Source organism: Camellia sinensis, chromosome 3 (assembly GCF_055761805.1).
Source record: "Camellia sinensis isolate YWXY chromosome 3, ASM5576180v1, whole genome shotgun sequence".
Taxonomy (NCBI): domain Eukaryota; kingdom Viridiplantae; phylum Streptophyta; class Magnoliopsida; order Ericales; family Theaceae; genus Camellia; species Camellia sinensis.
Genome location: NC_138963.1, coordinates 216,727,382 through 216,744,179, shown reverse-complemented (window position 1 = coordinate 216,744,179; position 16,798 = coordinate 216,727,382). Strand labels below are relative to the sequence as shown.

The following is a 16,798-nucleotide window of genomic DNA, read 5'->3' as shown; positions in this document are numbered from 1 at the left end:
AAAAATTATATATTAGATGTGACATTTTGTTTTATTGATTATTTTTAATCTATTTTGTTTTTTAGTGAGCTATTTTAGCTCAATCCTCTTCCCAAAAATGTATCCTGATTCTGTGTTGTCCATTGGAAAGAAGAAGAAAAAGAAAATTTTTCCATGGAACCACCTCTCCCTCATTCATTCACACACTGACCCAACAAGAGAACATATATATGAAACTATTTCCTTGTTCTACTTTTCCAATGGTTTACAAAATAGGTTAAAAAAAAAAAAAAAAAAGTTCATACCAAAAAATTTACAACAAAGCAGTGTATGCAACATACAGTTCATCCACTTTTTCCTCAACCCACCTCCCTCCTCTCCCCCATTCATTTTACAACCAATTGGTCCTGTTTCACTATCTGCAGAAGACTAATTGATCAAGTCAGCCTTCTGAGATATGTCCCTGCGTGAATGAAGTAATGTCACCGAAGTAATGTCAAAGTCAATCATCCTTGAACTCAACATGCTTAGATGAACATAAAAAACGGCCAAATTTATATGATAGGTCAAATGCGATTAATGAGAAGTGCGGATCCATTGAAACATACATCTAATCCGAGTGTGTTTTCTCCTCTATACTTGACTTGCTGAGTACTAATACGCCAATTACAATAAGCACGGCACCTGCAAACCACTGAGAGAGCAAACTTGCATCAGAAATGCAACTGTTAGATTGATACCTAACTAGAACTACTTGAATATTATCAGAATCCTGATACTATCTTAAACACAGGATAAATATAACATAAAAAAAGTGCAAATCAATGTTCTCTCTTTCCGTTCCAAAAAACAAAAAAAAGGAAGAAGAAGAAGATAGGCAAGCAGTTAGAAGTAAATGCTAGCAGGTAAATGGAAATTAAGGCTGCACAATGAGGCAGGGCTTGAACAATGTATGTGCTCTGCTGGACAAACTGCAACAGACTCCCATCTGGCATCTGGACTTTCCAGCCCAACATGTGTTTGTAAATGAGCAAGTGTTTTTTTTTTTTTTTTCTTGTACGAGCATGCTTAGCATACAACATACCCAACTGCTCAATATCTGGGCATATCAATTAAAAAATAAAGTACGACCTGCAGGATGCTTCGCACATTATATAATTGGATGTTTAATAATACGGGACAGACCACTATACAATGGCCCACTTAAAGGATTATATGCCGCACATGGTACCATAAATGTCAAGATGTTCTTGCAGTAGAACCAGTTTTGTAAGTTTGATTCAAATGCTAGCTTGAAAGATCAGTGACTTGAATAAACTGGTAGGGAAATAATCAGGTGGAATTTAGAAAGGTTCAAAGAAGATATGCAGAAACACAGGATGTGAAATATATATTAGAAAGATATAACCAGGAATAAGGTGGGCACCATAAACATGCTGCCTCATGCCAGTAACCCATTAAATGCAAACATGGGGCTAATTTGTTTGTCTTAGTAGGGTATCTCACAACCCAAATTCATACACAGAATATAGGCATGTGGTTGTAGTGCAGCATACAAAAGTCATGTGCCTAGACCCTATGCATATGGATTTGGATTGTGATGGGATGCCTCAGCAGTTCAATAATTTCAAAATTTTAAAATCAATAATAGAAGGTCTGTTAGTTCGTTCATTTCATTTCCTAAGCAGTTTTAACTAATTTGCTTACATATTTATGCACTACTCTCATTGATTTTCTTTTGCTTCTCAATCCCATGTCAGTTAGACATTGAAGTAAAGCATCACAGTCAGTGTACTTGTCCTGTACAGGCAAACATTTAATCAACATTTTTTGACAAGTAGTAGTGCCAAGAAGTTCTGTTTACCCATTTTAGAGTCTTTTTTGCCTGGCAAAACATCCAATATGTGCAAAAACTAAGGTGGACAAACATTGTTTTAATCAGCTGTCTAGGGAATTGATAGGATTCATTGCATGAGTTCTCAAAACAAAAGATTTTCAATAATTAAAAGTAAAAGGCTCTGAAGTCTTTTGTTTGAGTTTTGTGGGATTACCTGAAATGATAGAGATTCCTCAAAGAGGAAGAATCCAGCCAGACCCGAAGAAAGAAAGTTGGTAGCAAAATTCGTCACCGTAGCTTGTAGAGATGAGAGAGCTTTCAGGCTATTAACGTAACATCCCCACATTATCACGTTGAAAAATATGACCAAACCATATCTAACGATCTGTTGAGATGAGAGAAATTTTGTAATTAGTTTTGACATGTATACTAACTTAGATTATTTTATTTTATTTATTTGTTTATCTTTTGTGGTACTCCTCAAACCAAAGTATACAATACAAGTTTAGGTATGACTATTTTGTGGTTGCGTATATTTTACTAAGTGGTGTTGCTTTTAAAAGTCTTTATCATACAATAATAATTTGAGATAAATAAATATATAAAAGACATGCCTACAAACATATGTACATACATACTCATGAAAAACCATAAGTTCAAGATTCTTTTTTCTTCTTCTGTTTCTTTTTTGATAAATAATAAGTTCATCAAGATTCTTTAAATAACAAGACAAAATCAACAGGATTTTTCACCTAATATTGCTCTGAATAAGGACTCACACATCAACTTGGTTACAGATGTAGCAGAGTTTTGGTCTTTTATTTTTCTTTAACCTCAAGCATAATGTTTTGTGTAACGTGGATCCTCAGGATTTGTGGAACAGGAATTGGAACATGATACGCATTCCTCAAATTATGATAAGATATGGTAGGATTACACAACTTAAAATGTGTCGAGCAGTTTAAATCAAACAAAGAGATCTATAACTAAAACCAGTATTATTGAAATGCACAAGCTGTCGGGGTACGCATGGGCCACGTTTGTTTGCACAAGCTGGCTGGATGTGAATAGCAATAACTAATTTGAGACAAGTCTCATTTGTTTGCTTGTTTATTCCTTCACTGAACCCTGTCACAGTGAGTTAGATATACAAGGTTGGTTTTGAGTCCGCAACTTTCCATCCAACACTTGTTGATTGGAGCCAACAGAAATCATCTCTGAGGTTCAGTTGTGATGTAATGGAATAGTGGTGATAATATTATTTGCTTCTACTTAATTATTTTAAAGAGTGTAGGTGTGAATACACATGCCCTTTCTGATCACAAAATAAATGATATTAATGCAGCAACGATGTTAAGGTTGAGCCAGTTTACCGGTATTATTATTAACTGAAAATCCTTCGTGCATGTTTGTACATAGATAACTACAATAGTCCGCAGTTATGCGTCTCAAGGACTAAAATAGAGGGTAAAACTACGAAAGGGCAAAAACAAATTTACCTCTAAACAACAAACATACTGACTTAAAAAAGAAGTTAGTTTAAATTTTGATGATTTGTGGCGATCCTAATATTTCACAATGGTTGCCAAGTGATTTCCTTTAAATTATGTACTACAACCCTCTTCATTGATTCTCAAAATTAATTGAACTTGGGGGATTTTTACAATCCCTCCTTAATATTTCTACAAGAGCATGCTGCCTTGGCTTTTCATTTTTGGTAGGAAGGAAAGACAGAGAGGGAAGTAGGGGGGGGGGGGGGGGGGGATATGAATATGAAAGGAAAAAAGAGATTCCTGTATTTAGTAGGACGGGGCGAGTGGAAGGGAAAGAGGGAGGGAGGGTGTTTCCACGGTGGCCACGGATTTGCAATCAGCCCAAAAGTGGGAGGAAAGGAGGAAGGAAAAGCTCCCTCCCTCGTTTAATATGCAAAATAATTTATTTGATCCTTAGGTTCATTTATTTATCTTACAATATAAGGGCCATAAATGTAAAATTATTTAAATCATTCCCTTCCTTTCTCCTATCATTTCTACTCGAGCAAATTAGCAAACAACTTGGAATAGAATCACCATTCTTTCCCATTCGGATGAAGGATTTGAGATGAGATTTGGGGAGGGAAAGGAAAAAAGAAGAGACAAAATTTAGTTTTTTTTCTTTCCTTTCGCAAATCCTCTTCTAATACTTAATCCAAACACGGTCTAATGATGTAATGTGATCAAAATGAAATGAATTTACAAGTATCCATGTCAGGTTCACGGGAATACACACAGGCAATAGCTAGGGTTTCTAATCTGATTGAAAGATTTCAATTGAATTAGATCAGAATTTAAAACTAAACAAATATATATCTATATATATATACCTGAGATGCGAAGAGTTTAGCAGAAATGGCGGCCAGAGCGGCGTTCAATCCAGCAGAGATCGCCCATGCGTAGCCCTTCTTGTTTCCTTCCATTGAATCGAACGTCCACTGCAACACTGCCGTTTTCAACAGTTGATGAGAACAATACAACGACGTCGTCCTACGATCAAGAACTTTTTTTTTTTTTAAATGAATACTACAAAATTAGCAAAAAAATAAAAATTTATCGTATCCCAATTGTAATTAGGGGTGTTTAAAAATCAAATCAACCAATTTAACTGATCAAACTAGAATGAATCAATAGATTTTTGTCAATTTTTTTCACTAACTAGAAATTGATTCGATAAAAATAATTTTGATAATCTGGATTGATAATACTTTAATAAAGATTGTTTGTATGTTGTGTAAATATATACTGCTATATACACCATTTAGTATATATATTAGTGTTTTAATAGTAGTTTTGATATTATTATTAATCCAAGGGTCGACATTAATAATTGGCGCTCCAGCAAAAGAAGACAAAGTCTATAGAAGATAAAGATTCTCCTCAGATATCAGAAAAATGCACGCCAAAGAAAAAACAAAAAAGATTTTGCAAAGTTTTTGTGTCTGTAATTATTTGAGTCTGTCAGTGATAAGGATTTTCCTTCACTCACTACTTTAATAAAGTAGGTATTTCTTATCCTGCTTTATTAAAGAAAAGCTGTGAAAATCCTTATACGTGTCGTGTAATAACTTATAGTGTCAGAATTTTGTCAAAAAAGAAGGATTGAATGATATGCGATGGGGCCCAAAGCAGTACCCGATATCATTATCCTAATCTTTTATTGATAAAATTTTATCCTTAATAGTAACTCACGTCCAAATCTATGCATTTATGGCATAGATATTATTAGTCTAGAGTCAAGATTAGAGTTAGACTAGAGTTAATAGCCTTAGCCTTTTAGACTTTTTGTTTCTAGCCTTTTAGGCTTTTGTTTTTAGCCAAAACATTTGACGTATTGTTTTTTGGATTGTATATATCAACTTTGTGTATAAATTGGCTTGCATGCCAACGGATGAAGCAGAATGAAAAAACACCACTTCACTCTGCGTTGTAAATTTTTCAACCCCTCTCAAAAAACCTCTAAGTGTATTAAGTTTTTCAGAGTTTCAGAGTTTGTAATATAATCTCTGTAAGTACATTTCTTATTAATATGAAGTGTGAGTAGTTTCTCTTTTTCCTTAAATATTTCGAAAGGGTAACTCTTCTATTCTAAAGATTTATTTTCTTTTTGAAAAAACTAAGTTTATGGAATGCTTGTTTGCTCATTAATATTACATGCTTTGAACCTTCGTAGTATCTTTAATTTTCTATTTTGTTACTGAGTGACCTTAGCTGAAGAGCCCGTGTAAGCCGTGGTTAGGCGTTGGAGGGCAAATTGTAGGCAGAAAGGGAAAGGTAAAAAATGGAAAATAAAAATATACTATGTTGAACGAGGCTTAGTCTCAAGGTGGAAGTACATGTAATGAAAACAAACATTTTTTAAAAATAGTTTTTACCATAGAAAAGAATTTTTAGAATAAAAGGAGTACAACTCGAGTAGAAATATTAAGGAAATATTGTCCATATAAGAATTTCAAAAAATTAAAATTTGCATGCCTTTAAAAGTAGACGTTAAAAATTAAATTTCAAAAAATAAGAAAAGTATATGCCATTAGACGAAGACCTTAGGAATAAAATTAAAATTAGTATTGATCTAATACAAGAATTAGAAGATCAAAAATTTAGATATCAGTTTCTTTTATCATTAGCTTCTAACAGATCTCTAGAAAATTACAGTTTAAAAAATCAGTTTCTTCTATCATTAGCTTCTGGCAGATCCCTAGAAAATTACAGTTTGAAAATTTTTCAAATAAATAGACAGCTAACTGAAAAACAAGAGGCCTTAAAAATAGCTATACAACAGCTTGAAGATCTATAACTATAGAATTAGTCAGATAATTCTCAGCCCAATTTCAAAATAGTGGTAAACCACTAACTCGACCCCACACACCCAAAATTGGTATCAGAGCAGTGTTCGGTTTTAGGACAGTTTAAATTAGTTTATGCATTTTGCTTATGGTAATAGAGTAGTTTTTATTTTTGGAGATTTTAGTTATAAATTTCATATTATAGTAGCTTGTAATAATTTTATAGTAGGAGTTAATTTTGTATATGAAAAAAGTAGAGTATCTAGATTTAGAACTCAGCAGCCATAACCGTCGCTTTAGCATAAATAAAAACAATTTCCGTTGTAATTTTGAAGAAACTTTTACACATCAGCTTCATAGTGAACATAATCCTCAGCTAAATAGCATCATAGATTATCAGATTAATTTTGCAGAAAATATTAAAAGGGACATAGATAAAATTAGTAATCTTTTTATTTCATCTATAGATCATCTCCGTAATAATCGTAGTATAATTAAAGATCAAGATAAAAAATTAGATTATATCCAAGATCAGTGTAGTTCTATCTTACAAAAAAGAATAGATTTAAATTTAAAAAAATTTCCTACTAAGCTAGAAATAGAAACATTAATTTCAGCTACAAATCAAATAGCTAAACAAATAGAACAAATTAATCAATTTCAAGATAATTTAAAACAAAAATTAGAAATTTTAGAACAACTTGTAAGGTCTTAGTTTATGAGTAGTGATAAGAAAGCTAATAGAGATTACCAGACTATTTTAAAACAAGCAGAAGATTTTCATAATAACCCGGAAGGAATTAGTACTAATCAAGGAATAAATCAATCAGATAAAATATCAGTAAGACAAAATAATATAGAAATTTTATTTTTAATTCGATTGTGCGAAAAACTTGAATACCTATCAGAACAACTACATAGTTTAGAAAATCGTCTAGCGTCTTTAGAAAAAATAGTTCAGAAAGAGAAAGGAATAGAAGGACAATCCAACAAACCTCAATCTCAAGTAAACGAGGAAGATATAGCTAGATATTTTGAAAAGCTTAAATTACCTAAGAAACCAGTGTGTAGAATTTATAGAAAATAAAAATGTTTAAACAACTAATAAAAGGAAGTAGTAGTAAAAAGCGTAATGAAGACGAAGATGTTAAAGTGGAAGAATTTATAGATGTAGAACAGCAGATAGAAAAATTTTAAAAAGAAAAGTTAGAATTAATTCCAGCTAAATATGTGTATAAGCTAGGTAAGATTCATAAAAAACAATATTTATTTAAACACTATGGTGAACGAATGATTAGCGTAACTCAAGAAGATGAGAAAATAGAGCTAAATTTAATAGAAAGAGAAAGCCATAAATATGCAGTAAATGAACATCTTAAAATGACTCATTTAGGATTAGTAGTGGTAGGAGTTAATGCTTTAACCAGAGAAAATTTAGAAACTAAAGTGTTTATATGTCTCTATGATGATAGGTTTAATGATGTTGGACAAAGTATTTTAAGAAGTTATGAACTAGATATGAATTCAAAAGGAGGAATAGTTTATTTTACCCCAGACTTTTTACTACCAACCTCGACCTTTCATAAAAAGATAAAAATAGGAATAAAGAGTAGAGGATATAAAATGAAAAAGGGAGAAAAGAATTTATTAGTTTGCACAGGATTTTTAGGTCTAGCAGTCTCAGAAAGCAATACTCACTATAGACTTACAAATGATCAGATAGTTAAATTATTAGGCGCAAAAGGAATAAAAACATTACCAGCTAAAAAATTTAACTCTGAAGATAATGCAGCACTAGATTGGAAACTAGGAGATTTTCTAGGACAAAAGAGATTAGCCCCTCAAGATAATTTATTATACCAAACAGCAGATGGAAATTATGTAGTAAGATTTACTCAGTATACCTATGTAGCACCAGAAAAATCTGAAGATGATGAATTTAGTAGTATAGATAGGGAAGAAAATCAAGATAATCGTAGTGAAATAAATCAGCTTTACGTAATGACGGAAGAAAAAACTATATCACAAAATAAGATATATAATATTGATGAGATAGATTTAGAAAAATTTACCCTAGAAGACATGAATAAAATACTAGATGCCAGATATTATGAATACTTAGCCAGAGGAGATACCCATGAAGAAGCAGTGTCATTTTTGGATCAGGAATTTCATACGGAATATGTAGATGATATCATAGAAGATAATATACATCCCAGCAAAATTTTTAGAATACCAGAACAACCTAACCACCTAGAAGAAACTTTTTATATGACTACAGAAAGCTCAGGAACCAATAATCCACAACTAACTGTAGAAGATCCAATAGAACCAATGCAGTATGCAGTAGGAGGAAGAAGACCATTAGCTAGTTCAGGACGTAGTCAAGCAGACCCAGATAAAAGCTATAGATTTCATGGAAAGCGTAGACAACTAGATAGGAGTATAGAATTGCAGCCAGTCCATAATCAAGGAACCCTTTTAGATTTAGCTAGATTCGACCCTCAGATATGGCAGGAAGTAATAGAAAGATGGGAAAAAGATGCAGTAAAAGCATGGATGACTAGTCCCTATGAATCAACAGATATGTGGGAATATATGGAGACACTTTTAGGAGATTCAGCTTATAATATTTATTTAACTTTTAAGGGGAAATATGAAGAAACAATTAAACAGCTCAAAGAATTAGGAAATAACCCGTGGAATTTTACAAATTTTATTAAAGAAATACTTATAGGATATGATCCTTCTAGAGGAAATGACTCCGCTCAAAGCATAGCATTAACCGAGTTAGACCAAATGACATTAGGAAGTTGGAAATATATTGTACCTTTTAGTAGAGAATATTTAGCCATAGCAGCAAGAACTGGAAAAAGCTTTGATGAAGAAATAGGAAATAAATATTTTAGAAAATTACCAGGAGAATTAGGAAGAGAGATAGAAAACAAATGGTCAGTTTATTATGCAAGTTTACCAGCAAGAATAGCTACTGGAGAATTAAGAATAAGAGGAACTTTAGGAATAGGACCTAGAATAATTTTTAAATTTTATAAGCTCAAAGAAAAATGTATAGAAGTTAAAATACAGAAAGACTTGAAAAAACAAAGTTACGGCTTTTGTAGCAGTGTAATATATACTCCTCAGCAATATGAAGATGAACATAATAGGAAAAAATACAAAAAATATGGAAAATATAAAAAAGAGAAATATTGGAAGAAAAATTATAGAAAACTATGGAAAAAACAAAAATTCATTAGAAAAAGTAGAACTTTTAATAGGACAAATTATAAGAAATTACCTAGAGAAGAAAAAGATAAAAGAAAACAAAGATATGTTAGAAAACCCAACAGTAAAAAATGCAATTGTTTTATATGTGGAGAACCCAATCATTTTGCAAAGAACTGCCCAAAAAGACAAAGACCAAATACTAATAAACAGATAGAAAGACTACATATTATAGAAGACTTAGAAGAAGATATAGTTAGTATAACTAGTGATGATTCAGATAGTATAGTCAGCGATTATGAATATCAAATAGAAGCCATAAGTTCAGATAGTGATTCAGAAAGTGATACTAATATAGATAATCTTTTAGGACAACTCAACCAAGAAATAGGATTAACACCTTCCCAAGAAACTTTCTTTATGATGGAGCGTAATCCAGATACTGAATGTCAGCATAACTTTCAAATAGGATTAGGATTTGATACCACTAGATGCAGCTATTGTAATTGGTTTCCAGCCAAAGATAAACGAGCTCAATGTTTATTATGCAGTATAACTTATTGTATAGTCTGTCTAGAAAAATTAAATATGACACACAAGATAGCATTAGGAAATACTAAAGAAGATCATAGTCTGGAAAACAGAGAATTACATTTAACAATTAGAAAATTAGAACTACAAGTAAGAGAACTAAAGATACAAATACACGAGATAGAAACTAAAACTAGCTTTGACATAGAATGTTTAGAATTAGAAAATAGACAGCTTAAACAGCAGCTAGAACAATTTCATAATAAGTACCCTTTAAAAGACAAACTGATTGAAGAGCATATGAATTCATTAGAATTAGTCAACCTAGTTGATTCTCAACCCTTTAGTCAATACTCTATAGCCCAACCAGATACTACATCTTTACCATTTAATTATCCAGTTATACCTAAACCAAATCTAGTCGAGATCTCTTGTGTAATCAAGTTTGCAGCCAAAACCCTTAGCATAGATGCCATGATAGATACAGGAGCTAGTAAATCATATATTGAACAACAAGTAGTTTCCCCAGGATGGAGCACGACTTTAACAACCCCAGCTTTAGTTAGTATAGCAGACGGCACAAAACAGATATACACACATTGCATCAATGGAGCACATATTAGTTTTCATCCTCTAGGTTCTCAAGATCAGCATATAGAATGGTTTCCTTTACCTCAGGTTTGGGTTGGAAATACCCGGCAGAATCATCCTTTCATCCTAGGACTTAATTTCATCCTTAGCTTACAAGGTGGCATGTTACTCAGTCAAAACAACATTAGTTTCTTCAAGCGAACTGTACATACACCAACAGCTTATGCCCTTAGCACCATCGCCCATTCCTCAGAGTTGCGTGCGAAGCGTGGTGGTACCATAGGAGTAGATTCAGTTCCAGCTAGTTTTTATTTCCAAGTAGAAATATTTTTCCCGACCTAGCCCAAAAATACATACCTAATGAGATAGCAAATACGTCTTTAGAAAATTTAGATACAGAAAATTATGATTTAGAAGAATTTGATTTTGAAAATAAGGAAGATTATTGGAACCTAGAAGATTTTAAACAACCAGCTAATTTAGAATTAATTTTTGCAAAAATAGGAAAAATAAAGAAAAAACAAATATACAAGAAAATCGAAAATGATTTAGATGAGATAATAAGATTAGCTGAAACAACAGAAATTTTAGGAGAACAGCCCATGAAATATTGGGAAAGAAATAAAATTTTAGCTAGTCTAGATATAAAAAATAAAGACTATAGGATTACCTCAGCATAAATAGATCATACACCAGCAGACATAGAAGAATTTAGAACACAGATTAAAGAATTACTAGATCTAGGAGTAATTAGACCCAGCAATAGCCCGCATAGGAGTGCAGCATTTATGGTTAGAAATCATGCAGAAATAAAAAGAGGAAAAGCTAGAATGGTGATAAATTATAAAAGATTAAATGATAATACAGAAGATGATAAATATAATATACTAGATAAAGACCAACTCATAAATAGAATACAGACAGCAAAAATATTTAGCAAATTTGATTGTAAGTCAGGATTTTGGCAGATAAAAATGGAAAAGGAAAGCATACCATGGACAGCCTTCTGTTGCCCTCAAGGACATTATGAGTGGCTAGTTATGCCCTTTGGATTAAAAAATGCACCTTCCATATTCCAGCGCAAAATGGATAGTATATTTAATAGATATAGTTTTATACTGGTATATATAGATGACATATTAGTGTTCAGTCCAGATAAAAGTAGTCACATAGATCATTTGTATATAACATTAGAAGAATTCATAAATAATGGAATAATAATCAACAAGAAAAAGATGGTATTAAACAAACCCTACATAGAATTTTTAGGAATGGAGCTAGGAGATGGAAAAATTAGGTTACAACCTCATATAGTCAAGAAAATTTTAGACTATCCAGATAAATTAGAAGATACAAAGCAACTGCAATCCTTTTTAGGAATTCTAAATTATGCACGAATGTATATTCCTAACCTCAGTAAAATAATAGGACCCCTTTATGGTAAGACCACACCTACTGGACAGAAATATTTCAATCAGCAAGATATAGCTCTAGTTAGAAAAATAAAAGACATTTGTAAAAACCTACCAGACCTACAACTTCCCTTAGAATCTGAATATATAGTTGTAGAAACAGACGCAAGTCAATTAGGATGGGGAACAATATTATTAGCTAAACCTAGTAAATATGACAGTAAAAATAAAGAACGCATTTGTAGATATAGTTCTGGAAAATTTAAAGAAAAAGATACTACTATGACCAGCCTAGATTTTGAAATACTAGGAGTAGTATACGCAATAAATAAATTTAGATTATTTTTGCACAAACCTTTTACAATAAGGACAGATTGTGAAGCCATAGTTAGATTTCATAACAAACTAAACGAGCGTAAATTAAGTACTAGAAGATGGGCAAAATTTTTAGATTGTATAGTAGGACAGGGATATAAAGTAGAATTTGAGCATATTAAAGGAAGCGATAATAAATTAACGGACTGGTTAAGTAGAAAAATTTATTTAGAAAAAGAAGATAACCAGTTTAATTTTTGTGCAGATAATGGAGAACAGCAAGACCATGAACTTTGGGGGATTTTCTCTTCCCATTCATGAAGGCAGAACCAAGTTGAGACCCTCAACAGGGATTGAGCTAGACCCAGTTCAACAGTGTCTTTTAGATAACCTTTGGACCAGCCAAAACCACCCAGCTAAGCGCCTTTCAGCCCTAAACTCTCTCAGTATATATTTTTCAAAAATCCAAAACAAGCCCCTGTCTAAAAGTTTTTCTTTTTATGTAGTAGCTAAAGGAACCAAGCCTGGTATTTACCATGATTGGATAGAAGTAGAACCTCTAGTCAAAAATTTTCCCACACCTCAGTTTAAAGGATTTTATGATTTTGAGTCAGCCAGTACCTATGCCCGAAGACAAATAGGAACCAGTTACTTTATTAGCCAGATAGCTAAAGATTACCTGGACACATTGAGCAAGATGAGATCTACCATCTTTGCTACCAGTGGCGTTCCAGTTAGCCAGACAAGTGGAAGCAGTAGTACAAGCAGCAGTAGTTCTAATCCCCAGATAGACTCCCAGAATCCGCTCCAAATGTGCAGACATTGTGAAGGCCTTTCCAGAAATTTCAAGAAAATTATGGATAAAGGCAAGAAGGTCAGTGAAGAGCTAGACCAGCTCCGAGACGAAGAAAAACAATTGAGAGCAACCATTAGAACCTTAACCAACCAGCTTAAAAAATTAGCTCCAGAAAGAACACCTACCTCCTTACCTAGCCCAGAAATCAAACAACTCACCAGTGAGGAATTTGACCAATTGATGCTAGAATGTATTTCTTCAGGCATTCTATCATTCGATTCCTTTGTGAGAAAAGCCAAGTAATGGAAGACCTAAAACCCTATATTTATACCTTAGCTGGAGATAGCAGAAACGACGAGTTAGTCATTATTCAGCAGTTTCTTCAAGATCTCTCTATAGCAAGAGTTGACTGCCCCGGCCTAGCTTACCAATGGACCTATACCTATGAAGATGAAGAGCAACCCTGCCTAGACGAAGAAAGATGCAATAAGAGGTCAGAACATTTTGGTAGATGTCAGTGTAACCTTGACTTCAGCATTTACCTTTGCCAGATAAATTTAGCTACATTCGAGCCGCTGGAGATAGAAATTATGGGCGAAACTCGTTATCTAACAGCTCCAAAATTGTTAGATTACGGCTTTGTCTCTAGACTAATTTTCACAGATCCAGATCAGACAGATAACTTCGGACACAAGCTTGCTCATGCAGTACTGTGCGTAATGGAAGAACATCATCCGTATGTGGAAGCTTTAATAGATAGCAAACTACCAGAGTGGAAGGAAATATGGTGCAATCCAGCTAAACACAAAATGTACCTCAGAGAAACCTCCACATTTCCGGGATACCCAGGACTTCTCAATAGGAGACCCTGGCCATGCAGAAGATTTTCACTCAAAGACCAGCTCAATAAATGGAGAAAATTTGCTAGAAGCTCTCTCTTAGCCTATAATGGAAATTATGGACATCTAGTCTGTGAAGATAGACATCAAAAGATACATTGTAATTTAGCCATCCCAGGATATCCATTCAGCAAAGAGACATTTGTCGATGAAAGTCAGTACCCGAACTACCAGCATGGCGTCTCTCATGAATCACCAGTGATGGGAGAAAATGATCAAGAATGAAACGATGAACCACCCATGGGAGATGGGGATGACTTTTATGACCAACTCTCAGCAGCAGATCTTGACGACCTAGCAGACAGAATGTATCGGTAAAAAAAAAAAAAAAAAAAAAAAAAAAAGGTCCCACTAGAAGACTCATAATATATTTTAAACATGTTTCTTGACTCTTTACATTTTGAAGATTTTCCACGAAGACCCAACTTTGAAAGAATCATTCCAAGGGTCGACATCAATAATTGGCGCTCCAGCAAAAGAAGACAAAGTCCATAGAAGATAAGGATTCTCCTCAGATATCAGAAAAATGCACGCTAAAGAAAAAACAAAAAAGATTTTGCAAAGTTTTTGTGTCTGTAATTATTTGAGTATGTCAGTGATAAGGATTTTCCTTCACTCACTACTTTAATAAAGTAGATATTTCTTATCCTGCTTTATTAAAGAAAAGCTGTGAAAATCCTTATACGTGTCCTGTAATAACTTATAGTGTCAGAATTTTGTCAAAAAATAAGGATTGAATAATATGCGATGGGGCCCAAAGCAGTACCCGATATCATTATCCTAATCTTTTATTGATAAAATTTTATCCTTAATAGTAACTCACGTCCAAATCTATGCATTTATGGCATAGATATTATTAGTCTAGAGTCATAGATATTATTAGTCTAGAGTCAAGATTAGAGTTAGACTAGAGTTAATAGCCTTAGCCTTTTAGACTTTTTGTTTATAGCCTTTTAGGCTTTTGTTTTTAGCCAAAACATTTGACGTATTGTTTTTTGGATTGTATATATCAACTTTGTGTATAAATTGGCTTGCATGCCAACGGATGAAGCAGAATGAAAAAAACACTACTTCACTCTACGTTGTAAATTTTCCAACCCCTCTCAAAAAACCTCTAAGTGTATTAAGTTTTTCAGAGTTTCAGAGTCTGTAATATAATCTCTGTAAGTATATTTCTTATTAATATGAAGTGTGAGTAGTTTCTCTTTTTCCTTAAATATTTCGAAAGGGTAACTCTTTTATTCTAAAGATTTATTTTCTTTTTGGAAAAACTAAGTTTATGGAATGATTGTTTGCTCATTAATATTACATGCTTTGAACCTTCGTAGTATCTTTAATTTTCTATTTTGTTACTGAGTGACCTTAGCTGAAGAGCCCGTGTAAGCCGTGGTTAGGCGTTGGAGGGCAAATTGTAGGCAGAAAGGGAAAGGTAAAAAATGGAAAATAAAAATATACTATGTTGAACGAGGCTTAGTCTCAAGGTGGAAGTACATGTAATGAAAACAAACATTTCTTAAAAATAGTTTTTACCATAGAAAAGAATTTTAGAATAAAAGGAGTACAACTCGAGTAGAAATATTAAGGAAATATTGTCCATATAAGAATTTCAAAAAATTAAAATTTGCATGCCTTTAAAAGTAGACGTTAAAAATTAAATTTCAAAAAATAAGAAAAGTATATGCCATTAGACGAAGACCTTAGGAATAAAATTAAAATTAGTATTGATCTAATACAAGAATTAGAAGATCAAAAATTTAGATATCAGTTTCTTTTATCATTAGCTTCTAATAGATCTCTAGAAAATTACAGTTTAAAAAATCAGTTTCTTCTATCATTAGCTTTTGGCAGATCCCTAGAAAATTACAGTTTGAAAATTTCTCAAATAAATAGACAGCTAACTGAAAAACAAGAGGCCTTAAAAATAGCTATACAACAGCTTGAAGATCTATAACTGTAGAATTAGTCAGATAATTCTCAGCCCAATTTCAAAATAGTGGTAAACCACTAACTCGACCCCACACACCCAAAATTGGTGTCAGAGCAGTGTTCGGTTTTAGGACAGTTTAAATTAGTTTATGCATTTTGCTTATGGTAATAGAGTAGTTTTTATTTTTGGAGACTTTAGTTATAAATTTCATATTATAGTAGCTTGTAATAATTTTATAGTAGGAGTTAATTTTGTATAAAAGTTAGAATTAGTTCCAGCTAAATATGTGTATAAGCTAGGTAAGATTCATAAAAAACAATATTTATTTAAACACTATGGTGAACGAATGATTAGCGTAACTCAAGAAGATGAGAAAATAGAGCTAAATTTAATAGAAAGAGAAAGCTATAAATATGCAGTAAATGAACATCTTAAACTGACTCATTTAGGATTAGTAGTGGTAGGAGTTAAGGCTTTAACCAGAGAAAATTTAGGAACTAAAGTGTTTATATATCTCTATGATGATAGGTTTAATGATGTTGGACAAAGTATTTTAGGAAGTTATGAACTAGATATGAATTCAAAAGGAGGAATAGTTTATTTTACCCCAGACTTTTTACTACCAACCTCGACCTTTCATAAAAAGATAAAAATAGGAATAAAGAGTAGAGGATATAAAATGAAAAAGGGAGAAAAGAATTTATTAGTTTGCACAAGATTTTTAGGTCTGTTTTTTTTTTTTTTTTTTTTTTTTTTACCCATGCATTCTGTCTGCTAGGTCGTCAAGATCTGCTGCTGAGAGTTGGTCATAAAAGTCATTCCCATCTCCCATGGGTGGTTCATCGTTCCATTCTTGATCATTTTCTCTCATCACTGGTGATTCATGAGAGACGCCATGCTGGTAGTTCGGGTACTGACTTTCATCGACAAATGTCTCTTTGCTGAATGGATATCCTGGGATGGCTAAA

General features: G+C 32.8%; 1 protein-coding gene across 4 annotated transcripts; it reads right to left on the bottom strand.

The window, feature by feature from the left end:
- Positions 1-206: 206 nt before the first annotated feature.
- LOC114286665 (cell growth defect protein) lies at positions 207-4,562 on the bottom strand. Of its 4 annotated transcripts, none has more exons than XM_028229846.2 (4): positions 4,179-4,562; positions 2,031-2,201; positions 588-673; positions 207-442 (listed from the first exon to the last, which is right to left on the bottom strand). In XM_028229846.2, exons 1-3 carry the CDS (start codon positions 4,269-4,271, stop codon positions 590-592), a joined length of 348 nt encoding a protein of 115 aa, XP_028085647.2. In that variant the 5' UTR covers positions 4,272-4,562; the 3' UTR covers positions 207-442; positions 588-589. The 4 variants fall into 4 exon arrangements, with proteins under 4 accessions (XP_028085647.2, XP_082778398.1, XP_028085645.2 ...); XM_082922272.1 differs by having other exon boundaries at positions 588-686; positions 4,179-4,371; XM_028229844.2 differs by having other exon boundaries at positions 207-673.
- Between the last annotated feature and the right edge of the window lie 12,236 nt (positions 4,563-16,798).